This window comes from Oenanthe melanoleuca, chromosome 13, assembly GCF_029582105.1.
Source record: "Oenanthe melanoleuca isolate GR-GAL-2019-014 chromosome 13, OMel1.0, whole genome shotgun sequence".
NCBI lineage: Eukaryota > Metazoa > Chordata > Aves > Passeriformes > Muscicapidae > Oenanthe > Oenanthe melanoleuca.
Genome location: NC_079347.1, coordinates 6,177,390 through 6,203,036, shown reverse-complemented (window position 1 = coordinate 6,203,036; position 25,647 = coordinate 6,177,390). Strand labels below are relative to the sequence as shown.

General features: G+C 48.0%; 1 protein-coding gene across 1 annotated transcript in view; it reads left to right on the top strand.

The window, feature by feature from the left end:
- NSD1 (nuclear receptor binding SET domain protein 1) overlaps positions 1-25,646 on the top strand; it is a 59,938-nt gene extending 34,292 nt beyond the window's left edge. The window contains 13 exon segments of the mRNA XM_056502811.1: positions 25-168; positions 599-722; positions 1,523-1,723; positions 3,101-3,280; positions 3,607-3,763; positions 4,059-4,264; positions 4,807-4,919; positions 7,401-7,670; positions 8,922-9,038; positions 10,227-10,368; positions 10,782-10,888; positions 13,971-14,175; positions 16,888-25,646. Coding sequence (XP_056358786.1) covers positions 25-168; positions 599-722; positions 1,523-1,723; positions 3,101-3,280; positions 3,607-3,763; positions 4,059-4,264; positions 4,807-4,919; positions 7,401-7,670; positions 8,922-9,038; positions 10,227-10,368; positions 10,782-10,888; positions 13,971-14,175; positions 16,888-19,205 — 4,284 coding nt within the window. The 3' untranslated portion in view covers positions 19,206-25,646.
- The last annotated feature ends 1 nt before the right edge of the window (position 25,647 follows it).

Genomic DNA, 25,647 nt, shown 5'->3' with positions numbered 1-25,647 from the left:
CCTAATTCTAGTTTTTCCTTAAAGGGGGAGACATTGGTTCATGGGACTGCTGCAAGCCCCAAAGAGGGTCATGAGGAGGGATCAGAGAATGACCATGGAGTGCCTTCGTCCAAAAAGATACAGGGGGAGCGTGGAGGAGGAGCTGCTCTCAAGGAGAATGTGTGTCAGGTAGTATTCTTGAAGAAATCTCTTTAAAGCTATCCCACTGTAAAGTATTTTTGTGTAGATTCTGGGACACACTGGTGCCCCAGGTAAGCCCAGGTATCCTCCAAGTGCTTATTGTAAAATTAACCAGTTTTTTGTGCTCTGTATCAAGCATTTCTCCTGCAATAGCCTTTCTTCCTCTTAAAGTTCACAGAAGTTAAGGAGATGTGACCAGTGTAAGGTATTTTTTGGCCAATGTAGGATATCAGGGAGTCGATGGTAAATGGCAGTGGTTATACACAAACTACTGGAATTAACTGTCACAAGGACAGTGTAGCATTTTTCCCCAGGGGGCTCTCTGCTTGCAGTTCTGACCAGCTTGTGGGAGTAGGGGGGGGTTGCTGCTGTCTGGGAAGAAAATTGCTCAAGCTGATACTGTGTTTGTTTCCCACAGATCTGTGAGAAGCCAGGGGAGTTGCTGCTGTGTGAGGCGCAGTGCTGTGGTGCTTTCCACCTGCAGTGCCTTGGGCTCTCCGAGATGCCAAAGGGCAAATTCATCTGCAATGAGTGTTCCACAGGTAGGGCAGCCTCTGTGAGTGCAGGACTGTGGGCTTACCTGGTGCTTCCTTGGCTGGAGTGATGGGACTGCTGTAGGGCTGCTGAGTAGCTCTCAGTCATCAGATTATTGGTTTGATGTCTGATAATGACTTTCTAATTAGAATCATAGAATCACAGGGTGATTTGGGTTGGAAGGGACCTTAAAGGTCATCAAATTCCACTTCTCTGCCACAGGCAGGAGCATTTCCACTAGACCGGGTTACTCCAAGCCTAGTCCAACCTGGGCTTGAGCACTTCCAGATATGAGGCATCCACAGCTTCTCTGGGCAACCTATGCTAGGGCCTCATCACCTTCACATGGAAGAATTTTTTCCTGATGTTTAACCTAGACCTGCTCTTTGTTGATTTGAAGCTATTAATAATAGCTTCAAATATTTACCAGCCTTACTGTTGATTCAGACATGGTGTATCAAGAAGTGAATATCCATGGTCTGCTGGGAGAGAGACACATTCTTACCTGGATCTATGAAAAAGGGTCTGGTGGGGAGGAGGAATATTTTTCAGGCTGGAAAGGGGAAGATCTCGAAGTAGGTTATAATTTTTTTATTTTCTTTTTTTCCTTGGCCTGAAGTCCCAGCTCTAATAATACTTATTTTGTTGTAGAGTTCTACTGCAGGCCAAACCAGCCTGATGCAGAGACCTGTGTTCTGGGATGGGTGCAGCAAGCTGGGAAGTTGTGCTGTGCTATTAAACAGCCTGGTGACAGCATTAGGTCTTCATTTAACCCTCCTGTGTGACCTTTGTGTTGCTCTTCCTCCAGGAGTCCACACCTGCTTTGTGTGCAAGAGCTGCGGGGAGGATGTGAAGCGGTGCTTGCTGCCCCTCTGTGGGAAGTATTACCACGAAGCCTGCATACAGAAATACCCACCCACTGTCATGCAGAACAAGGGCTTCCGCTGCTCCCTGCACATCTGCATGACCTGCCATGCTGCTAACCCAGCAAACATCTCTGCCTCTAAAGGTACCTGAGTCCTCCTGGGTGGTCTGGGCGGTGCAGTCACCTGGTTTTTCTTTGTTTCGGGTCTACCTGGTTCACCAGGTCTTTGCATTGTTGCTTTTGTCTGTGTTTGCTGAGGAATAGCTGCTCCCAGGGGAGTGGAAGGGGTGGTGTCAGAGTGTGAGGCTCGGCAGCACTCCCCATGGTCGGACATGGCAGCTGGAATGTTCTCAGGCTGTCCAGAGCCTCAGATTCCTGCACGCCCAGCCTTGCCTCAGGCCTCACTGGGTTCTTGAGTAAATCTCTGTAGCTGTACAGACACGCTTGTGTTTCTTCCACCTGCTCCTCTCTGTGCCAGTGCTGCAGATGAGCCTTGCTTAGCAGCACTGGCTGTCATCACAGCAGCATCAAAAGCAGCACAGGGCAAACAATGATACTGTTCTGCTTATCCATTTTTTTCCTATGTAAACTCTCATCTTGTAGTGGAGACACCCTTGGGCTAAGCTTCCCAGGCAAACATTTGTTTGAGCTGTTTGCAGCAATACCTTGACCTTTATCTCACATGATCAAACTTAAAACTTTTCTGATTGCTGTGCATGTTTGCTTCTGAGGCTGCCTTTCTTTAATCCTTGGTATCTTAAGACTGGTTAAATAAGACAAGGTCCATTTTTACCCTCAGAGTCTGTGTCAAAGTTGGCTTTTTTGCCCTCATTTATTAGTATTTGATATAGAAAGCAACACCAAGGCCAAAACCTGTAGCCCACAGCCGGCCGCTTCCTCACTGAACATTTGTTGACTGACTGCTGCTTCTCGGTGGTCACATTTACCCCTTTTCTCCCACCTCTTCTTCCTGTTTATAGTTCCTGCTGTGAGGAACTGAAAACGGGCTCTCAAAAACCTCCCATAAACTAGGCCTGTAGGGAAGTCTGAATTGCCTGGAAGTTCTGGAATTTCAGGGTAAAATCTGATAAACAAGAGGCAAGTGCTGGTGTTTTCAGAAGCTACATGGATTGATTTCATTATGTGCAGCTAAGCACTTGAAACACCCCGTCTGTAATTACTGTCGGAGCTGATTTAGTAATTATTTGTGTATGATAGGAAGCAGTCCCAGTCTGTGAACTCTTGAACTGTTTCTGCACAGCATGCAGGAGATTTTTCACTTCTAAATAATACAACTTTATCTATGGTATAAGTATTACAGATTTTATAATTTTATATATATTTAGTTATTTAATATAACTTAATAGAAATCCATCGAGTATATCATGGGTGGTCTATAAAAAATTTAAAGGTCAACTTCCTTTTCCAAAGCTCATTTTGAGCTTAGGTATGAGTAGAGTGTAGTTTTAGTAGGAAAGAGTAGGATGAGAGGCTGAGTGTGCTGTGGCTGTTTGGTGGCAGGTCGCCTGATGCGCTGTGTGCGGTGTCCAGTTGCGTATCACTCCAACGATTTCTGCCTTGCCGCCGGCTCCGTGGTCCTGGCCTCCAACAGCATCATCTGCCCCAACCACTTCACTGCCCGCAGGGGCTGCCGCAACCACGAGCACGTCAACGTCAGCTGGTGCTTTGTCTGCTCAGAAGGTGAGGTGGTTAGCACTGCATCCCCTGGCACCAGGGAATGCCTTGGCAAGAATTCATTACAAAGGGCAGAAGCTTTTCTCATCCAGAATGTCCCAATGGGAACTGCAGAGGACAGAATTCCTCCCTAACTTCCCATATTTAAGTCCAGCTTCAGGCTAGGACCTTTTCTGGGTCCTTAGAAGGGATCTTTTTTTACCATGAGTAGGGCCCAGCTTTTGAAAAGGCTTGCAGGAGACCATCATTTCTTTTTTCCAGGTCTGTCTGGAAATGAGGAGCGCAGGGCTCCTGCACAGTGACTGATAAATTCCTCCTCCTTCTCTTTGCAGGGGGCAGCCTTTTATGCTGTGAGTCGTGCCCGGCTGCATTTCACCGTGAGTGTCTAAACATTGAGATGCCAGAGGGAAGCTGGTATTGTAATGATTGCAAGGCGGGCAAAAAGCCACACTACAAAGAAGTAGTCTGGGTGAAAGTTGGGCGCTACAGGTAGGTGGAGATAGAACAGACTTGTCCCCATTCCTTCTTCATGCAGTGCTCATAGTGATGGAGGTGAGAAGCTGCTCCTCTCTGCAGGGTTCATTGCAGCAGGCCTCTGGCTTTTTTGCATGCACATTGCTGGTAAAATGTGAGCTTTTCTCCTCCAGTAGCCTCTTTTCTCCCCACCAGCCTTGCTGGTAGCCCTCACACATTTTTTTTCCCATGTCTCCATGCAGTAGCATAATTTTGAGGTGGCTGGAAGTGAGGAAGCCAGAGGTTTCATCTGCCCTTCCCTGTGTTGCAGGTGGTGGCCAGCTGAGATTTGCCATCCTAGGACAATTCCTGTCAATATCCAGAAAATGAAACATGACATCGGTGAGTTCCCTGTGCTGTTCTTTGGCTCCAAGGACTACCTGTGGACCCACCAGGCTCGTGTGTTCCCTTACATGGAAGGTGATGTCAGCAGCAAAGACAAGATGGGAAAGGGTGTGGATGGCATATACAAAAAAGGTAACTTGATTTCATCCAGGGAAGTACTTGGTCTTTGCCTCTTCATTCCTCTTTCGAAAAATGTCATTTTTGTAGCAGAGAGAAGTGTCTTCTTATAACGGAAGTGAAATTAAATTTGTGGAATGAGCTGCTTCTTATGCACCATGTTCAGAGTGTTTGTTTGACTCCCAGAGAGGGAGGAAGGCTTGCAGATCTCAAATGCTTGTCCAACTCTGACATAATGTGTCAAAATTCAAGTGAGCTGCTGCTGTGTCAACTTACCTCTGTGTAACACAGTCATTATCTTGATATTAAAGTGCACTGGAGAGTTGTGGATACAGCTGCCTGGTATCTCTGCCCAAGAGGGCAGGCAAAGATAGCCAGCAGCTGGGATGCTTCATCATTCATGGGCAGGCCCCTGACTGTAATTTCTCAATTTCCTTGCTGCATTGGCCTTTTCTTCACCCTCTTCTGTTGAACCTTGTGAGCACTGGGTGGACAGTAGCTGCCCAGTTCTGTGTGAGCAGAGCGTGCTCTCTCACGGAGCCTGTTCTCTCACTTAGCTCTTCAGGAAGCTGCTGTGAGATTTGAAGAGTTGAAGGCACAGAAGGAACTGAGACAACTTCAGGAAGACAAAAAGAATGACAAAAAACCTCCTCCCTACAAACACATCAAGGTGAGGGGAGGTGGTGGGGGGCAGGTGCAGAAGAGAAGTCTTGAGCTGTCGGTGCAGGTGATTTACAGGTATACAGAAACATTTCTGATGCTTGGGTGTCTGGCTGTTCTTGAAGGTTTCTTTGATCCTCTTTCCATCCTCAGCAAGCTGGGCTGCAGTAACAGAGGTGCTCTGATTTGCTGGAACAGATCTGGTCGTGTCTGTGCTATCCACATCAGTTAGTGGACTGAAGGAAGTGTCTCTCTCCTTGAGAACTCAGGGCAGAAGGCTGGTAATGCTCAGTAAAGTCAAATACTCCATGCTGCTGATGGCAAGGAGGGCAAACTAGGTGGTGCAGGACAGGAGGTGGTCAAGGTGCAGTGCAGCAATGCTCTGTGGAGGGTGATAACCCTCAGTATATTCTGTCATCTCTGCTATTGTTTTATATCTGTTTCTGTATCACTTGGTGACTGAACAGAAATACTGAAGCAGGTGTAAAGGCTGCAGTATTGGCCCTTTTCCTCAGTTTTGGGGAGCTATTCATGTTATTCAGGGCTATTGTTATTGTTATTATTACTAAGTTAGAATTTGAGCAGTACTAGAAGTCCTACAGTATGGAGGTAACTTGAGAAGAGAGCTGGAGCCAAGCATGTGCCTGTCTGAAAAGTGGATCCCAACTGACCAGAAACCCATTGACTCAGGGGCCATGTTCTTTTTTTACTGCTTCTGTCTACTCCTTCCCTTTTTTATGCAGCAAAATATGAAAGCTTTGATATATGGTGTTTTTTGTAACTAGCTAGGATTTTTAGGCAGCCAGGTATATCCTGCATGAGTTACTGTGCAGTGTATAGAGCTCAACTGAATGCTGTGGCAGCAGTATGGGCCTGGCAGCTTCAGTGGAGGAAGTAGTTTCTCATTATAGCTATTTTTAGGCCTCTCTGGCCACAACATGAAGGAACTTTGGAAGCAGTTTAGAGCCTTTGAAATACCCTTCTGTATAAATAATGACGGTTGTGGTCATTAGTCATGGCAGCTTTTCTGAAGTCTGGGTGCAAGCTGTTTGTCTCCCTGAAAGCAAAGCAGTTTGTAGGAGCAGATGGTGACCTCAAGAAAGCTTCAGGTGGAATGGCTGAAGCTGTTTGTGTCCACTCCTAAGGAGAGCAGCACGTCCATCCCAAGTAACATCCACATGAGAGGCTGCTGCAAAATACAGTTGGGATCCTTCATTATGTCAGGCTTATGACTAGTCCAGGCATTGCCCTGTCTTGTTTTTTTTCAGCAGTTCCTCAGAGAGTAGGGCAAGTGTGCTGGGCATGTGTGGTGGGGAGTGGCAATGCCAGAGCAGTGCCAGTGGTGGATTGACACAATCCTGAGTCTTGCCACTCTTAATGAGGTGATGAGTCTGGGTAAGAGATGGGAAGCAGCAGAGTACAACCTGGGTGACAAGGAAGGTTGGAGGTGGGACACAGTTCTAGGAGGAAGGTGGGGAAGACCGTGTTGAAAAAATTAATGAGGAATTTTTGCAGGGTTTGTGTTTAAACAAAAGAGGGATCAAGACCAGGCCAGCCTCAGACAGGCTGTCAGTGTGGAACCTATGTGGGTGGGGCTAGGTAACTTACACGGGGACTGGAATAATTTTGCTAAAATCTCTTCCTTTGGTGTTCTGGGAGAGGAGAGTGAGACAATGGTTCACCCAGGGAAAGAACAGCAAGGAGCTTTTCTTCAGTGTCTTTCTCCAAAGTCCTGACTCTCTGTTGCCTGCTTTTCAGCGTTCGCTGCCTTTAACCAAAGCCCAAGGACGCAGCTCATGCCACAGACACGCCAGTCGCTTCTCCACCTGGTGCTGCACTCTGCTTCCTTCTGGAGCGGTGTTTAGAGAGCTCCTTGGCTTAACTCTGAGCTCCTCTTTGGGTCTTCCAACCCCAGCCTTGTCTGGTTTGGCTTCCATTTACATCTGCAGGACAGTTGGGTAGGGAGGTAACTGTATGGTAGGCCTTCTGTCACAGATGTGACAGTTGAGAGCACAAACTAGCTTGAAGGTAACATTCAAAAAGCAAGGCAGTAAGGGAAAGCTGAGGAAAAGCACCTGACACTCAGACTGGAAAAGGTGCAGTTTGATGTGGAAAGTGGTTTTGTGCTGATCACAGGGATGGTGTGTGCCAGGCAAGAGCACCAGGCTTGGCCACCTGAGCTGGATGTGGGCTCAGTGATAATGGGAGGGGGACACTTGGTAGCCTCACCCTTCCAGGGTCACAGAATACACACTGCACCAGGTGATGCTAATGGGGAGCCTGCATCCTCCTGAGCTCTTTCCTCTAACCTTCTGCCTCTTGAAATAGTATTCCCAGAAGTACAGCTATGCCTGTACTTGTGTCCTTCTGTCCCTCGCTGTCACTTAGTCACTGCAGCCTGTCAGCTCGTAGGCAAGGGTGTGGAGTATAGCAGTGCCTGTCGGGATAACCTGTAGCTGCCAAGAGCTCATGTCCCTCGTGTGCATTGAAGGTGAACCGGCCGGTGGGGAAGGTGCAGATCTTCACCGCAGACCTGTCCGAGATTCCGCGCTGCAACTGCAAACCCACGGACGAGAACCCCTGCGGGCTGGACTCCGAGTGCATCAACCGCATGCTGCTCTACGAGTGCCACCCCTTGGTGTGTCCCGCTGGGGAGCGCTGCCAGAACCAGTGCTTCTCCAAGCGCCAGTACCCCGAGGTGCAGATCTTCCGCACGCTGGCACGAGGCTGGGGCTTGCAGGCCAAGACAGACATCAGGAAGGTACGTACGCTCCTTCCACATCGCTTTCTCCTGTCGCTCCTTATTGCTCTTGGTTTGAAAGCTTTCAAGACTTCTTGCTGTAGAAAAAAAAATTGATTAATCTTTCCAATCTTGATAAGAGTGTTTTGGCTCAGCTGACTGAGAAAATGATTTGCATGTTGATGTCCCATAGGATAAGAAAGGTGATTGCTTGGTCAGTCTGTTTGTAAGAACAATAGAACAGAGCTCGGGATTTCCAGATGGGGAACAGTGATTATTCCTCCCTCTGATTCTTGACTAGCCAGGCTTATCCAGCATGAGAATCTTGTGTCAGAAACAGAAACCAAGGCTTGGATCTTAAAAAAGGGCAGTGTCTTGGACAGTAATAACAGTGGCTGTTATTACTGCTGAAACTGATTATCTCCACCTAAAACACTTGTATGTACTTTATAAAAGCAAAGAAGAGTAGTTTTTTGGACTGTGCTGAATGATGAAGGAGGAATGTTAAATCCAGAAGAACCCCAAAGTTAATAAAGGATGAAGTGAAACAGAGGACTATTGGCATGGTAGGAAAAGAATGTCTGAAAAGGGGGTAGGGATGACATGATAAGAGGGAGGCCTTGATAGAAGAGGCAAAATGTGAGTCTGTCCTGTTGAAAACTTTGCTGCCTGCTGTGCCACGAGTTAAAGGATGTTTCTGCCATTCCATGTGTTTGTTTCACTTTCAGCAGACAGTCTGGAAACAGAAACACCCAGTTATTTAATGGGGGGGACCTATTAGCCCCACTGGAGCAGAGCTGGGGTTCTCTTCAATGACTGGAATACAGTCTCTGCAGTACTTCACCACAGGAGAACTCCATGGATTCACTGCAGGAGCAGGTGCCCCAGGTGCATCCTGCTGCTCCATGTGGTTGGTCCCCAAAGGGATATTGTTTTCAGCTGGAATGCAATTAGGGCAGTGCTTTGAGCTTTGCAGCAAAGTGCTGTTCTTGCAGTTAACTTCTGTGCTGTCCCTTGGTGCTAATTCTTTCTTTGGCACAAAGAGTAACCTGATGGTCACAGTTGTTTATTTAATTTATTTTGAGTTATTTGAGCATGTGAAATGGGTGTATGGTTCAGGGCTGTTGGTGAAGATAATAGGTCAGACTGGCTGCAAAGCACAGGGAGAGATTTTTAGGAAGGAAACAGGAGCTAAGTTCCTAGCACAAAGGTGGACATCCCTCCATCCTGCAGATAAATTGTCTTATCAGCTTGTTGTTTTCTGTCTGGCAGGGTGAATTTGTTAATGAGTATGTTGGGGAGCTAATTGATGAAGAGGAGTGCCGAGCCCGAATCCGCTATGCTCAGGAGCATGACATTACCAATTTCTACATGTTGACACTGGACAAGGTATGTGCAAGGAATCTCTTTCCAGCGTCCTAAACGGAAGTGAAAAGATGGGAAGGAAGACATGGTAATCCATTTAGTAAAAAGGTGCTAAGCATTGCTGATGAGCTGGTCTGCATTTCCTCTGAAATTACTAAATGATTTAACATGTGGTAGAGGAGCTTCAGGTTGGATTTCAGAGTTAGGAGGAAAGTCTGAAGAGATACTGCCTGAGTTTGTTCAGAAGAGGTGAGGACAGTTGTCTGAGGACCATGAATCCTGCTTCAGCATAAGAGGCTGAATTTGGGAACATTGGGATCCTTCCCAGCAGCTGAACTTTGGAGAGCCCAGAACACGGGGCTGGTGTGTGCCAGAAGAGGCACCAGCCCTCAGACATGTAACTTACAGGCAGAGCAAGAACAATCTAAGTTTAGATCTCAGATCTTGCTGTTCTTAGTAGGATGATGGATTTAGTTGCACCCACAGACTCCCCAGTGGGTCCTGCAGGGCAGGTTGTTGCTATGAGCTCCTGATTTTCAGAGGTTTAAGTGGTTTTGTCAGCTGCTTACCACAGTTTGTCACTCAGCCATGGAAAGATGAGAAGGAAACCATGAAAGCAGACATGGGGAGGAAGCTGTCGAGTGTGGGACAAGATAACAGTGACTGCTTTATGTCTTTCCCCTCATCCTGCTGCAAGTTCTCACTGACCATATCTTGTTCTCCTTGTCTGGCTGATGGGGCAGACCCAAGTGTTAATATCATTAACTCTTTTTTCAATTAACCCTCATTACTACAAAAGCAAATCTCAGTTGCAGCTTCCCTCTCCTCTCCAACCCTGTAACCAGCTGTTCACCAGTGCACCTCAGCTTACACACTCTTCCTGTTTTCCTTGTATATACTGACATGTAAGAAATAGGAACTGCTATTTTGGTTTTAAGCAGAAGTTTGGGCCTGGAACCATTGCCTTGGAAGTGTTTGGGTGGTGTTTATCCAGTACTGATGCCACAGGGAGACCTTGTTTCCCAGAAAGTAACAATGGCACTGTCCTGGCTGTTTGAGAGCCCTGTGTCTTTGAGGAGAAGGATGATGTGCAGGAGGCTGTACTGCCATGTGATTTACCAGCACTAGCCAGAGACATCAGAGCTGATTGATTGCAGTTGATGACAGCTGATTGAAATGTTGTTTTCTGGGTTTTGTTTTTTGCAATTCCAGGACCGAATCATTGATGCTGGGCCAAAGGGCAACTATGCTCGGTTCATGAATCACTGCTGCCAGCCCAACTGTGAGACTCAGAAATGGTGTGTGAATGGTGACACTAGGGTCGGGCTCTTCGCACTTGTAAATATCAAAGCTGGTAAGGAACTCACTGCCAATGCCTGCAGTAGCCTCGGGGGTTCTGTCAGGAAAGGGGAGGGTTTGTAGCTCCCTGGAAGGGGATTTAATTTTTATTTTCATATGGGTATTCATGAGGCTTAACAGCAGCACTAATGTAATGAAACACACATAACTATGGTATTAATGGGGGTTGATACAGGCCCTGCTACAGGATCAATGCCCTTTTGAGTTGTAAAATGTAGAAGGGGTGAGGGGTTGCACTGAATTTTCAATCCACACAGATCTATGGGGAGATTAATAGTTTGGTGTCCTTGTGTAGTGGTGGAATTATTTGTGAAACTATATTTAAAAAGTGCTTTTCCTTCAGCAGTAAAACATTCTACTCTGTAATTCATTAACCACTCGCTTGGTTTTGATCTGCTTTTGTGCCAGGGACTGAGCTGACTTTCAACTACAATCTGGAGTGTTTGGGAAATGGAAAGACCGTTTGTAAATGTGGTGCCCCAAACTGCAGTGGTTTCCTAGGAGTAAGGCCAAAGGTATGATGCATCCTTGAAGCTTTTGTTCTTCTAAATCGCCTCTTTGCATACATGTGTATCATTCGTAGGCTGCAGACGTTTCAGGTTGAAGAGATCATTTCAGTGTGCCCATGGGAACAGTGCTTGAAATGAGTTAAATATTCGAGTTTTCATTCTGAGAGAGCAAATCTTAGTCTTCAGTTATCAGAGTTGCTATAAATAATGACAGGAAGTTTTATTTTACACTGAAAGAATAAAAGAACGAGGGTTTTTGGTGGGTGGGTTTTTTTTTTTTAATTTTCTACTTCTTATGGCAATTTCCATAGCACTAGAGGAGCAAAGGACAGGCATGGGAAAGGCTTCATCAGATAATCAAGAAAACACAACTCAGCCCAGAAGTAAAAGCTTGAGTAAATTGTGAGCATGCATGGAAGGCCAGCAAACTCGCATTCCTTCATACTGAAGTTGCTTTAGAGCCAGAAGGCTGCTACTTCACCATCTATTCTGCAGTAAAATTCTTGATTTTATTCTGGTTTTAATGAAATGACCGATTTTTATGCATCAGACAGACATAAGAAATTTGCCAGATCTATAGTAGAAAAACCACCAGCTTTTAGAACTCACTGACTTTTTGAGGGCTTCGATTTGTAACTGTAATGTTGCAGTAACAGGAATTGATTTCAATTACCTCCTTGTGTGAGCTGGTTCTCATTGGGAAAAGGAAGTAACAGGAGCAGTTGGCCGAGTTCCCAGCTGTCACCCACTAAATCTATGTCTCAGCTGTTGCTGAGACAAGTGCTTCACCAGATAAGTCTTTAATCCCTCTGCTCTGGCATGTGGATCCTGCCGTGCCCACAGTTAAGGGTTAAAAACCTCCAGCAGCACAGTTGTTGAGCCCTGTCAATATAGGGAAGGTTTTATGAATTCCACAGAGATTAGTTCTTCAGAAAAAATTAACTTACATTAAAAAAAAAAAAAAAAAAAAAAAAGATGTCTTCAGAAGCTGACAGATGAGGGGAGTTGCACATCTGATGTATTTAGTTCTTTTTCGGGTTGCAATTTAAAGTTCAATTGATTTTGTGCTGCCCCTGTGTTATACATGGTTTGACTGTCATTTTTGCCTTGAAATTGCAGGTTGCAGGATGGAAAACAGAGAAAGGTGCCCTTTAGCTGGCATTCACATTCCATTGTGATATCTGAGGCGACTCATTTCATCTTGATGAGATGGGCTAAGAAACAATACAACAGTACCTTGGGGTGGTTTTTAAAAAAATACTTCTCACAATAGATGCATTTTTAAGCTTCCTGAAAATACAGCAAGACAAAACTGATTATACTCAAGTTCACTCTTAAAAGTGCCTTCTAACTGGGAGTGTGGAAGAATGTTTGGGAGTCTATTGTACTACAGGGAGCAAATGGGAATAGCTTAGTCCAGCTGTTAGACCTCTCTTAGACATTCAAATTATCTGTGAAGGGATTTTCTTGTTCTCTGTGTAATTAGATGGCCGAGGAAGTAGGCGCAGAGAATCGGTGGCATAGTTTAGATGCAGGCATTTCAGCGCCTGCATTTTCAGTGATAAGAAAGGCCTGGCTTGTCCCCATTGTCAGGGGGAATGATGGTTTGAAAGCAGAAACATCCACAAGTGAAGGGGAAGGAAACAATCAAGAGATGTAGCTCCTTGGTGACAGGAAAGCTGGATAGCCAACTGCAGCGTTCTGAAATTGTACGTTTGGAGACCAAGGTTTTTAAATGCTTTGGAGATGAAAATATTATGCGCTATATTTATGCAGAATAAAGGATGTAAAAATTGCTTCATAGGCATTGTCTCAGCATGCAGAGATGTCCTGCATGGAGAATGCATACTTGAACACAAAGTGATGTAGAAAATGGCACAGAATTTAGCTCATGTCTCCTTAGATAAACTAAACTGATGGTGCTTTGATAAGGTCAGGACTCCCGGGCAAGAAGCATCACCTTTGTGGAGTTGAGTGAGACACAATGGGAGGCTTAGCCTGGCTTGTAGGGAGAGTTGGAAGAGCAGGGTTGGAGGAAGCCTTAGGCCAGAGAAGAGAGCACTTGAACCATTTAGTTGCCTGTCCTGGGTCCAGTTGTAGATCCTTCCCTACACAGATAATTTAACTGTGCTGATGACACAGAGTTCAGTTGTCATTAGCATGGTAAAGTGAAAGGATGGGGCAGTTGCAAAGGAATAACTGAGTATGGGGGAATAGAGATTGGATATTCCACAGTACACACCTGGGGAGGTTAACAGCAGAAACAAATCCACTGTGCAGCTCAGTTGCCACAGGACTGAACTGTGGTGTGACACAGCTGTGGAAAGGGCAAATGGGGGCAGTGCTTTGGGGGAATTTCCTGTTCTTTTAGCTAAATGTTGATGTCTTTGTACACTGCCTATGAGGTGTTATCTGAGGTAGCATGTGTAATTCTGTGACTTTCATTTGGGATAAATATACTCAATAAGGGCAGAGAAAAGCCACTGGGGACACTGAGTGTGCAGACTGTGAAAGTTTCAGTTTGCAAGCAGGAGAGTGTGTCACAGAGGTTTCTTCAGGGAGGTAGAAAAGCTTCAAATGTTGAACTTGATGATCTTGGAGGTCTTTTCCAACCATAAAGATTGTGATTCTGATGCAAAAGAGCAGCATTGACGAAAGAACAAATAGGTCTAAACTGATGACAGATTCAGATTCAGAATGAAAATGGAGAGGGAAGTGATGAATGAAAAAGTCCAGGAAGGCCCTGGATATATTCCTTATGAGTCGTGTGTGCCAGACCTGACTGCTTTGACCTGAAGAGTCTGTGAGAGGTGTCACGAGCTCAGTGACACCAGGCCCCAGCTCCTCATTCTGCTGTTGCTAGTTGTATAAATCTCATGTTGAGCCAAGCTTTGCTGCAGGACTTCCAGGCTCTTTCAAAACAACTGGGAGCTATTTGCTGTGGTATATTAGTTGCCAATTACCGAGCAGCACTAGAGATGCTGCACAGGTCTCAGGTATAGCTGGTAGTGGGATTTTTGTTTGGAGCAGGAAGGGAGCAGGTGGATGAGGCAGAGCCCTGCATTAACCCACATTGTTTCACTCACAGAGCCAGCCCAGCCTCAGCGAGGAGAAGTCCAAGAAGCTCAAGAGGCGGCCGCAGATGAAGCGCAGGTCACAGGCAGAGGTGATGAAGGAGCGGGAGGACGAGTGTTTCAGCTGCGGGGACGGAGGGCAGCTGGTCTCTTGTAAGAAGTCAGGCTGCCCCAAGGTGTACCATGCTGACTGCCTCAACCTGACCAAGAGACCTGCAGGTCAGTGCTCTGCACAGCTGGGCTCTGCCTGGGTCACAGTCTTGGCTCTGGGTGTCCTGGATGCTGCTCATGACCTTGCACTCTATTCACAGCATCTTAACATTTAGAGAAATCTTTCTCACTTGAATAGACCTTGTTGCCGAAACAGCTCAGTCCTGATTTGCGCCCCACTGTGGCTGCAAAAAGGTAAACTAGTTGCTGAAGGGGGAGCTGGTCTTTGCGTGAGAGATGGTGGACCCCATTCTTGAGGCCTGACAGAGCATAATCCCAACAATAGCCGAGGTACTGGTTATTACACTGGCTGTTTCTCAAAGTTGAAGACACTTGAGAGTTGGTGAATGGTGAGGAGAAGCACTGCTGGAAAGTAGGAGTTAGAAAACAATCTCTTGAATGTCTGAATAGCCATTAGTTCATATATAAGAGAACAGTACCAAAGCATATTCTAGTTTGTGGTGAAATTAGGGCAAAAATTTGAAATAAAAAATTACTCAAATAGTACAGTCCAGCCTCTTCCCCTGCTTTCCATTTGCAAACTTTCTTCTAACAGCCTGACTTAAAACCACAAAGGATTGCCAGCTCTGATACACATTTTTTTTACATAGTGGAGGATTGTTGTCTCAGTCCTTTTCCGGCTTATACAAACACAGCCTCAAGTTTTTTTTCTTGATCTACTCTGGACTGTGTCCCACTTGCCTACACATTTTTTTAAAACTGGAAACAAGAATTTTAACAGCATTTCAGCCAAGGCCTTGCTTACTCTGACAGAAGAGAAAATTATACTCTGTTTTTTACATAAAATTTCTTTGGAAATTATGTTTTACTTGTTTTGCAAAAATATATTGATGAGATGTTTATGGTTTATCCTTCTTGAGTTTTCATCTTGATCTCTTTCTCTTACTCATTTCTTCCTCTTGTGATCCTGTTTTGCACCTGTCTTTATTTAATTACACCTTGTTTGGTGCAAGAGCATTTGTCCAGTTTAAATTCTGAGCCTGTCCAACTGAATTTTTGCAGTCCCTTACAGGCTTGATTTTATCTACTGTATCTGTAAGAGTATTTGCTGTTCTACTTTCAGAAATTTAAATTACTATACACATTAAAATATACTCCTGAAGGATGTAATTTGAAATGCCTCCTCAGTTTGCCACAAGACCATTCATAACTGGCTTTTGAGAATGATTTTCAGTCAGTTTTAGCATTTTTACTCTTTTCACACTTAGGCAGTGATTTTAATAGTCTGCTCCTCAGAGTATCATTCAGGACATGAAAGGTTCAGCACTTTCTAGTTCAGATGTTTCCTCTGCCGTGAGCATTGCTGTCAAGTAATTGGAATTTCCTGCTTGTTTGCATGTTTGCTAATTGTGTGATCTTACTTCCAAGAGCTCTGGGCTGTCCCTTGAGAGAGTGCTTATTCATTGGACCTTTTTATCCTGTCAAAGACTATTAGAGTGGTTTGATAGGATTTATTCTTCCTGCAACAAACTAGCAGGTTTTGACTTATTTTATTTTCCATCTGTACAAATGACCTGTATAGGGATGGTCCCAGGATCTTTGCAGTGGCCCAGTGTTGTGTGGCTCTCTGGGATGCTGCTGGTGCAGGGGGAGCAGTGACAGCCTGTGCTACAGCACCGTGAGCCAAGATCAGGGGAGACCATGGGAAGTGTTAAACATCCTCACTTGGAAAAAAATGCTGAAAAATTGGAAAAGACACAGAAGAGCAGAGTGCATATTTTGAGACTGGAACAGAAGCCTTGGACTGGCTTCAAAGGAGGGGAAAAACTTACTTCATGTTGCCTTCAATCCCAGGGGAAAGGCAGCGTGAGAGAGGGGAGCAGAGAGCTGCTGTTGCACAAGTCCAGGGAGCAATGCCCACAGCTGCTCAGTGCTGTGCTGCAGGAACAGTCTCCCTGGAAAGGAGGTGGTAGCCACAGCCACAGATCTATGAGCTCAGCATGTGCCTGGTAGTGTCCATGAACTGGAAGTATTTGGTAGAGCCAGCCACAGCCTTGGTTGAGGGAGCAGCAGGTTGAGCCAGGGAGGTCATCTACAAGTGAGACAAGCAGCAATCTCTGAAGTGCAGTGTTGTATTTTGCCTGCAGGTGGTATTGGTACTGATGGTCAGTAGGTTCACTGTGAAGATGGAGCTGCTGGGGGAGCAGCTTTGTTTTACTGCGGCCATACATGGCCAGAGGTTAAGGATGTGCCTTTGGGTTCAGAGACAATTGAAACTTAGCCCTTGTGATCACTACTGTCTCACTTCTTCTTTCTAAAAAACAGGAAGGGAGGTTCTTGACCCAGAATTAAAAGATTAATTTGCCATGTTTGCTTAAAAAGTCCTTTGGGTGTTGTGCACAGATAACCACTGCTGTTTTCTATGAAAATCAGAGCTACAGACATGTGCAAGCTGGGGATGTCTGGTCCTCTCTAGACACTTCTGCTGGTTACTGCTGTGCAGGAGCCAGATGGGCTTCTGGTGTGAGCTGATGTGGCTTGTGTTTGTCATGATTATCATTGCTTTTGCTGCTTCTGAGAATGCAGATTGGTGTTAACTGCCTGTCAAGCTAAGGCAGAAACTGCATGGGACATGATGAATTGTATGTGGGTATTACAGGAGTGCTCTCACTTTCCCCTGAACTCCATTTGCAGCAGGCCTTTGTCTCTTGCCCTTGTCCTACTCCTAAGGTGTGTGTTTTCTCCGTGTCTGTGCTGCAGGAAAGTGGGAGTGCCCGTGGCATCAGTGTGATGTGTGTGGTAAGGAAGCAGCTTCATTCTGCGAGATGTGTCCCAGGTCCTTCTGCAAACAGCACCGGGAAGGAATGCTCTTCATCTCCAAGCTGGATGGACGATTATGCTGTACAGAGCATGACCCCTGCGGGCCTCATCCTCTAGAGCCAGGAGAAATTCGTGAGTATGCGCCTCCCATAGAAGGCCTGACTAATGGAGAGGACACCCAGCCACCAGAGCAGCTGCCTGCAGAAACAGAGGCAGACCCAGACCTGAGTGTTCAGCCCCTGGACAGCCTACCTCAGTCTGCGGCCCTCAGACTGCAGTCACCAGAAAAACCCCCTGCCACCCTAGCACTGAGGCTGCCTTCTTCAGACAAACCCCCCACCACCCTTGCCCTAAGGTTGCAGCCATCAAACAAGCCCCCCACCACCCTGGCCCTCAGACTACCTTCACCAGACAAACCACCTGCCACCCTGGCTCTGAGACTGCCACCGTCAAATAAACCCCCCGCCACCTTGTCACTGAGGCTGAAGCCATCCAACAAACCTTCCACCACCCTCTCGCTCCGGCTTCAGCCTTCGGACAAACCTCCCACCACCCTGTCACTTCGCCTGCAGCCATCAGACAAGCCCCAAGCTGCCCTGTCCCTCAGGCTGCAGTCAGAGAAGCAGCCCATCATTGTAGCGCTGCGGCCTCAGCAGCCCGACAAACCTCCCAGCAACGCGGTGCTCTGGCCACTGGACGAGTCCTCCAGTGACGCCTCACAGCCTCAGCTGCCGAGCAAATCTCCTCCTGGATCACCACAGTCCCCGTTGGATGAGTCACTTGTCACTGCTGGTGACCTGCAGCTCCAGCTGTCAGATGAGACTCCTGATGCCCCCGAAATTTTGGAGTTATCGGACAGCTCCCTCACTGACAGCAGTGCCCAGCAGCCCGAGCTGCTGGATGAGTTCCCTGTGAAATGCCTGCATCCTCCGCTGTCTGACAGACTCCTCGCCACTGTGGGGATGCTGCAGTCCCAGCCAGAGGATGAGCCTCCTGAGGCTGATCAGCTCCAGCCACTGGACGACTCCTCTGCCCAGAGTCCAAAGCCACAGGCTGTGGAAGAGGCTTCCAGCTCTGTGGTGCCACAGGTGGCAGAGTTGGAGATGGCTTCCAGTCCTGAGGTGCTGTGGTCTGTTTCTGTTGAGAAAGTCCCAGACTCCCCAGTCTCACAGACCCTGCCCTCAGAGAAGGCTCCTGGATCAGCAGTACCACAATCCCTGCCTCTAGAAAAGGCTTCCTTCTCCGGGGCAGTGAGGGTCCCAGACACAGAGAAGTCTCCCAGCTCTGAGTCACCCCGTCCCCTGCCTCCAGAGAAGGCTGCTGGTTCGGGTATGCCTCAGACCCTGCCCACAGAGAAGGCTCCCAGCTTAGGGTGGCCTGTGTCTCCAGAGAAGGCCCCTGGCTCCCGGTCGCCACACGTCCTGCCTGCGGAGAAGGGTCTCAGCTCAGGGGCCCTTCGGATCCCGCTCGCACAGAAGTCTCTCTCCCCCGGGGTGCTGCGACCCCTTCCTCCAGAGAAGGCTGCTGACTCCGGAGCCTTGCGGGTTCTTCCTTTGGAAAAACCTCTCAGCTCCGGGGTGTCTCGACCTCTCACAGCCCCATGGCCTCAGGCTTCGGATAAGCTGGCTGCTGCTGTGGCTCCTCGGCCTCAAGCCTTGGACAAGCCTCTAGCTGCATCAGCTCCAAGGCTGCTGCTGTCGGAGAAGGCGCTGCGTCCCGTCGACCAGAACGCTCAGCTGAAGGAGAGAGGAGCCCCAGCTGTGGAGCTGAGTCCCCAGCAGAAAGAGAGGACCATGTTAGCTGGGGAGCAAATCTCTTGGTCTGCTGGGAAGGCAGTGACACACGTTGGACAAGTACCTTGGCCTACGGAGAAGCTACAGATGCATGAGCAAAGCCACTGGTCCACCACGAAAGGCCTGGCGCCTGCAGAGCAGCCTTCCCGGACAGCAGAGAAACTACCAGAGCCAACCCTGCAGCCCAGCTGGGAAGTGGCCTCAGCCCCCTCGGAGCAGAGCCCGTGGACATCAGAGAGATTGTGTGCATTCGAGCAGACCCCTCGGCCAGCCAGGGAAGCGCCAGTGCCCCCGGAGCAGATGCAGTGGCTTGTCAAGAACATTCAGACAATTGATCAGATTGCTTGGCTGAGTGGAAAAGTACAGACTCCTCAGGGGCAGGACCCTTTGCCTGAACAAAACACAGCGCTAGCCCGTAACCAGGATTCTGTCTGTCGTGAGTTGGCTGACTCAGAGCCAAAGTGAGGTTGGTGAATATGGGAGGCAGGTTTCAGTCGTTTAATGTTTAGGGAGGGGGAATCTTTTGGTTTTTTTTTATTCACTTCCCTGAGCCCAGCCCCTAACCCATGCACATCCCATCCATATTCTCTTGTGACATGAGCAAGGACATTCTCTTAAATCTGAGTCTGGCACAGCCAAAGGGAGAGAGTATCTGTGACCTTTTCATCTTCCTTTTACAAATGGTAAAGCTGAAATAAAGAGTCCACTCTGGGTAAAAATCTCCAATTCCATTGAAATGGTCACATTACTGATCGAGCATGTTCAAGCTCCAGGTTTGATTCGTAGGTGGGTTCCCAGGCACAGCCAGGGGCCTTGCTCTTGTTACTACATTTAAAGAAAGTGGATCAGTCAGGCTGCCCTTGCACTGGAGATGTTTCAGGGATCACATGGTGAGCAGTTGGGTGTGTTTTCCTTGCCAGACTCCAGAAACAGGAAAGGGATTTTATGTCACCTGCTCAGGTCTCTGTCCCTGCAGGGCGTTGCTTTACGAGGTTTGTCTGTGTGTTCACTGGGACATGCTGTGTGTGTGGTTTGCTCAAGGACAGGGATCGTCTCCAGTGAGATGGGAGAGGAGCTCCTGCACTCACTCAGTGCAGTTTTCTCCAGGAATAGGCAGTATCCATTCAGGCTCCTTTTTTACAGAGCTGCGACTGGCCAGGCCCAAGAAGCGGGAAATCTGGAGGAAGTCAGGGAAGAGAGATCTTGAAAGAAGTCATCTGGCAGTTTTTTCATTCTTGTGTCTTAATCCTTTAACACAGGACATACGGAGTGTTTTTCCTCCACTTGACAACATAGTGACCCATAAAGCAGCAATAGCGGGGCAGAGCAGAGTGGGTTCCTGGAGGTGCTGAGCACTGCCCTGCCAGGGGGACAGTGCTCCCTTTCAAATTTCCAGTCTCTTGTAGACCTCTGTTGTCAGCGTGAGCCAGCGAACTGAGCAGTCCTTTCTCTCTTTGCCTCAGATGTGTTCAGAATGTGTTCCCATCACACCTGGTGTTGCCAGCAGCAAGCCAAGCCTGTCCTGCTCGCTGCCCAGCGCAGAGGCAAGGGTACCCTAGCTGGATCGGGACCCATCTCAACACCTTCCCCTTGTGTAGCTTCTGGCTTAACTCTTCTACAACCAAAGGAGACTTGAATTAACTGGACTGTGTTGGTGTGCATGTGCGCGCGTGTGCCTCCATCCAACTGAATTGTAGTTCTCACACTGGAACACAGTGGGCTCCAGCAGCTGGCTGGCTTTCTTTTTTCCTCTTTTTTTCACAGTGAAGGCAATGTTTAGTACCTGGTGGTCATCGGGCTGGTGTCCAGACTAGGCCTGCTGAAAGCCAGTTCACTCAAGCGTTGAGGCAGAAGTTGGCTTGGCTGTGGTGCTTGTGGGGCAGGCAGTAGAGTCCCAGGGATCCGCAGCATCTTGTAACCACCAGCACCCTCGCAGGCAGGAGGAGGACAGACCTCCTTTGGTGGTACTGCCTGGCCTGGATAGGGTTGGTGTCCTGCCAAGGAAACGCTGCTGCCCAGCTTTTTCCCACTCTCACAACACATTACCTCTATAATTACCTGAACTCCACCGGTCCGGGGCTGCAGCTTTGGCTCTCCGTGCCGCCACCAGATCCTTGCGCAGCTCCAGTGTGTGTATCCTTCTCCTTGCAGGCAGATCCGCAGGCCCTCCCCAGGAAGGGAAAGTTCAGCCCCATGCTGACATCCTTCCTCCAACATGGGAGCAGGTCCTTGTTCCTACCTGGCTTACAAGTGCCTGCTGCTCCCAGAGCAGACGGTCCTGAGCTTTGTAGTTTTCCATGAAGGGAGGCAGACACCTTTACGAAGACAAACCCCAATCCATTTTCCTTTCCTGATGTGTGCACCTCGAGACAACGTCCTGCTGTAAAGGCTGGGTGTGCTGGCCACAAGGGGACATTACCAGTGCTATGGTGCATCTCTTCTTTAGTCCAAATCATTTCAGATCCTTTGTAGAATAGCTCACGACTTGGAAAAGCTTTATGGCTTATGGAAACTTACTTGTTTAATGTTGTTTTTTTTTTCCGGGAAGACTGGCAGGTCAGTTCCTGCTTGCTGCTGAAACTAGGGAAATGCAAGCAGCTTGCATTCCTGCGTGACTCCTCCACAAAGGGAATCAGGACAACTCAGATCCATTGAGAGAGAAGATTACCTTAAGGGCATTCATTAAGGTTTTTAAACAAAAATTAAAAAAAAAAAAATTATGACGTTCAGTATATTAAGTATTTATCATGTGTGAGAAGGAAAATAAATCTTGAATTTACATTTATAAGCCTTCCCATGAGCTGGACTTAGTCATGTAGATTGTGTAAGTAGGGTTTCCTCAGTGCCAGCGCCCAGCTAGCTCCCGCTGTAACCAGAGAGGTCTCTGCACTGCTCTGTCCACCTCCGCTTCGCATTGTCACGTGTTAACTAGTTACTTGTTTCATGAAAAAATAAACTGTGAATATTTTTGGTGCAGGCTTTTTTAAATCTGTAAAATGGAGAAGTTCTCAGTGAATTCTCACAAGAGCAGGTTTGAAAAAAATCACTTCTATAAATCGCCGGCTCACGTAGCAGGGTGAGGCTCACGGCAGCAGCCGCCTTTCATGCCAGCAGGTGCTTACCCAAAAGCTTGTTTGGAACAGTGAACTTGGATTAAACTGTTGCATGGCATTTCCCACAGCCTACTTTGTTGCAGCTACTGTATCCTGTCTCTTTTCTTGTCTCCCTTTTCCGCAAGGATCCAGGTTTCTGGCTTGCTACTTGTAGCTACTGTTGAAAAGTTGAGTTCAGCGTAGCTAGGAGGCTGCTTGGCAAAACTGGTGTTGAGGAACGTGATTGAAGGAGGAAGCCAGGAAGCTGCTTTTCCCTCTTCGCCCTTGCTGGAGCCCTGGGTGATGCTCTGTCAGATCAAGAGAGCTTTTCATAGGGAATAGTGGTGCTTTTGGGAGTCTCTGGACAAGGCCTGACTAGCTGTAGAGAGGTCCCATCAACCCTGCCTTTGTCCAGCCTGCCCTCATCAGGGAGCATGAGTTGGGGAACAGCTTCAGGCAGCAAAACCCTTGTGAAGGAAACGTGAGCATCTTCTGTACTCAAGGTGACTCACTGTGGTGGCATCTGGCAGCACTGCCTTGGATGACGAGAGGGACAGGTCTGTGTTGAAGTAGTTGGGTTTGTTTGCTGCTGTACATTGCTGCTTTCAGAATTCAGCCAGTTTGAATCACGGGAGATTTTAAAAGTAGAGGGTAGAGGCAAAGTAACCCATACCCCTGGCAGACTCTGTGGGAGAGACACTGCTGCAGCCTTGTGCTGGCCTCAGACCTGTGCAACAGCTCCATGCCAAGGCTGTGATGCTCTGTTGCTGTGTTGGAGGGATCCAATCCCCTGCTCACTTAGTCGTGGTTCAGCCCTAATTGCACCCAAGGTGGGTGAGAGGTGCCTCCTGTGTTGATTCACTGGTGTGGAGCACTGTAGAAGCAAAATCAAGGGTGTAATTATCTCTGTCCCTTCCCTGATGTCCCACAATGGCTCACAAGAGTTTTCCAGTCTCATTCCTAGTAGGCTCCCATTTCTGAAGGGGATGCAGGCTCTGCTCCTGACACTTTGGTATGGTCAATGTTCCTGCTGCCAGGATAACTGCTGACCCTGCTCAGAGCAGTGGGCTGGGCTCAGCAGCTGTGACCTCCACCCCACCACAGGACCTACTTTAGTGTTGGATTTCCACTGTGGGCAGGAGAGTCCCAGGTGCCCTTTGGTGACAGAGGAGCTCTGATGAGGGATAACAGCGTGGTCAGGGCCTTGTGCCCATCGGGATGAGGGTTGCAGAGGAGGAGCCACCACAGGACCTGTGGGATGTGTGGGCAGGAGGGGAGCAGGCACAGGCCACTCTTCTGCGTGGCTTGTCCCATCTTCACCAATGCCCACTGTCAGCCAGGGCTCTGGTGAATCTAGCAGGAGAGTTATCACTGTACGGAATAATCACCTCACCTACTGCATGTCTCCAGATGCAAATTAGCTCATGCTAGCTTGCTTTATTGCTGTTCTCCAGTTAAACTTTTCCTATTTAACAAAAAAAAGCTCCACGGTACCAGAGTCACTTCAATACACAAAGCATCTGGGTGGTACCGAGGGAGCACGAGTTAATTCAGGGTTAAACCCCTGCAGGCAGAGGCTCTGAAGGTGTGGCTGGTGTTAAAATTTGGGAGATAAGAGAGGTAGTTGAATGTAAAGGACATTAAAGAACTTCACTAAGGTGAGACAGAGTTTGCTGGAAGAGCTTCAGCTTAGTTTCACAGAAAAAAAAAAAAAAAAAAGGAGAAAGAAAAAGCAGCCCTAACCTTGATGCTCAGTGTATTAGCCCTGAGCATGCTGTGGGTGTGCCCTGTCTGGACACCACAGCCAGTGTTGTTACAGGGCAGGGGGAGTTTGAGAAACCTCAGACCTTCGACACCTTCTGTTTATTTTTATTTCAGCCTTAACTTCTGATTTTGCTTGATGTTTGGAATAACCATAATTGTAACCTGCTTGTAATGTGCTTTCCCTAAATTACTGATGAGGCTTTTGGCCTTTGCTAGCCAATGAGTGTTAAAGCAAAGTGGCAAATCGTGCAGCTACTCTGAAAATGTGGGGGGATGCTGTGTTTGATCTCCCAGGCTTTGCCTGTGCTAATTACCCACCCTCCTGTGATAGTGATAACGCTGGTGGCAGCATTTGCAGGGGAGGCTGCTTCTCTTGCAACAGCACAGCTGGGCTGATGGGTGCTTGGGGCTCCCAGGGCCTGGGACATGGGACACTGGAGCTTGGGGACTGCTCTGCCACTTGCCTGGCTTCAGCAGGAGTCTCACCTGTGGGGTAGCAGTGCCCTTGCTCAGCAAGAGATGGGAGAATGCAAGATTCCTGCTCCAGGTCCTACAAAAATGATGTAAGCAAAGTTTGGTGCCAGGGGGACAGGACAGATTGTGTGAGCTCGGGCTGGAGGAGCAGCAGTGATGGACAGTCCCTACAGCACTGAATCTACCTCCTAGGGAAATCTGAGAAATGGGTGTTGCTATGGCCTATTTCAAGGTAAAGTTTTAATCAAGTTTGCCCTTGGCAAAGCCCTTGGGCTATTGTGGTGCTATTGTAAACCGTTGGCAGCTTAGCACAGTAGGGCTGGACTCACACAGCTCCTGGCCCATGGGCTGGGGCTTCTTGGCCAGCTGATCCCATCCCCCTGGAGCTGGGGCCGGGCTTCAGCATGTGTGACTGAACCAGGACAAAGAGAATTCCTTCAGTTTATGGTGGCTTTGAGACTCAAATCAGTGTGCCACTGAGCCCCGTGGGGAGCCCGTAGAGCCACGTGAAGCAAGCAGGCACCCGCTACTGCATGTTCTGCGTGTCCATTTGGTACTGAGCTGGTTTCAGTTTTTGTTTCTTTTTCTGATGTTTCCGAGTTGTTGACTTCAAGGAACTGGGTTTTGTGTATTTTTTTAGACACTGGGAACTTGTTAAAAGGAAAAGCAGCAAGCACTGGGAGGCTCAAGGTGGAGCATGGCTGGAGCTGAGGGTGGCCCTGGGGCTGGCGTGGGTGGGAGGTGAGATGTGTTGGGAGCAAGCAGAGAGTGGTTTTCCCTGTGAGGGCCTGTGGAAGCCTTTCAGCAGTGGCACTCCCAGCCCTGCATATGCGTGGTGCTGAGCTCACTGCCCCACCAGCCTGCTCACCCTCGAGGCACTGTGTTGGGCACTGTGCCTCGCTTTTAATGTGCCCCGCCACCCTCCCAGCACCGTGTGCTCTTAGCTGAGGTCCTGGCTGCCCGCTAGCTGAGGGTTCTGGGGAAGGTGGCTGCCCACTGCCCCTTCCTCACTGCCTAGGGACATGGGGGGCCAATCATGGCAGCAGTGTAATTTGTGCTGGAGCCATGGGTGACTGGTTTGCTCGTGGGAATAACCTTGGTGTGAGCAGCCCCATGCTGCCTTCCTTCCCCTCCGAGGTCTGCTGCCTACAGGGTGGCAATGAATGGGGGTCCCCCATTCATTGGGAGGGGTCCTGTTCTGCAGACTCAGGTAGAAGGAAACACATCAGGAGTCAAGGATCCCAGCCAAGGCAGAGGCCAGCGTGGGAGCACTGCAGGGGGGACAAGGGGGTGCTCAGCCCTGGCCAGGAGTCGTCTGTCAGTTATAAGAAGGAATGTCAGAGCAGGTGAGAGAAAACTACATATTTCCAGCATGTATATTATTTTTAGAAGAGGGAGAGGGGAGAGTCTTGGACCATTGATTACTTTCATTTTGCTCCCCTTAGACTGTTGGCTGTGTATGTGAAACTTATAATGAAAAGAGGGTTGCCCTGCCCAGGTGCTCCCAGAACATGTACTGTAATTCTTTGTATATAGAAGAAAAATTACTGTAAAGTAAAGTTTAACTTTACTCTGAT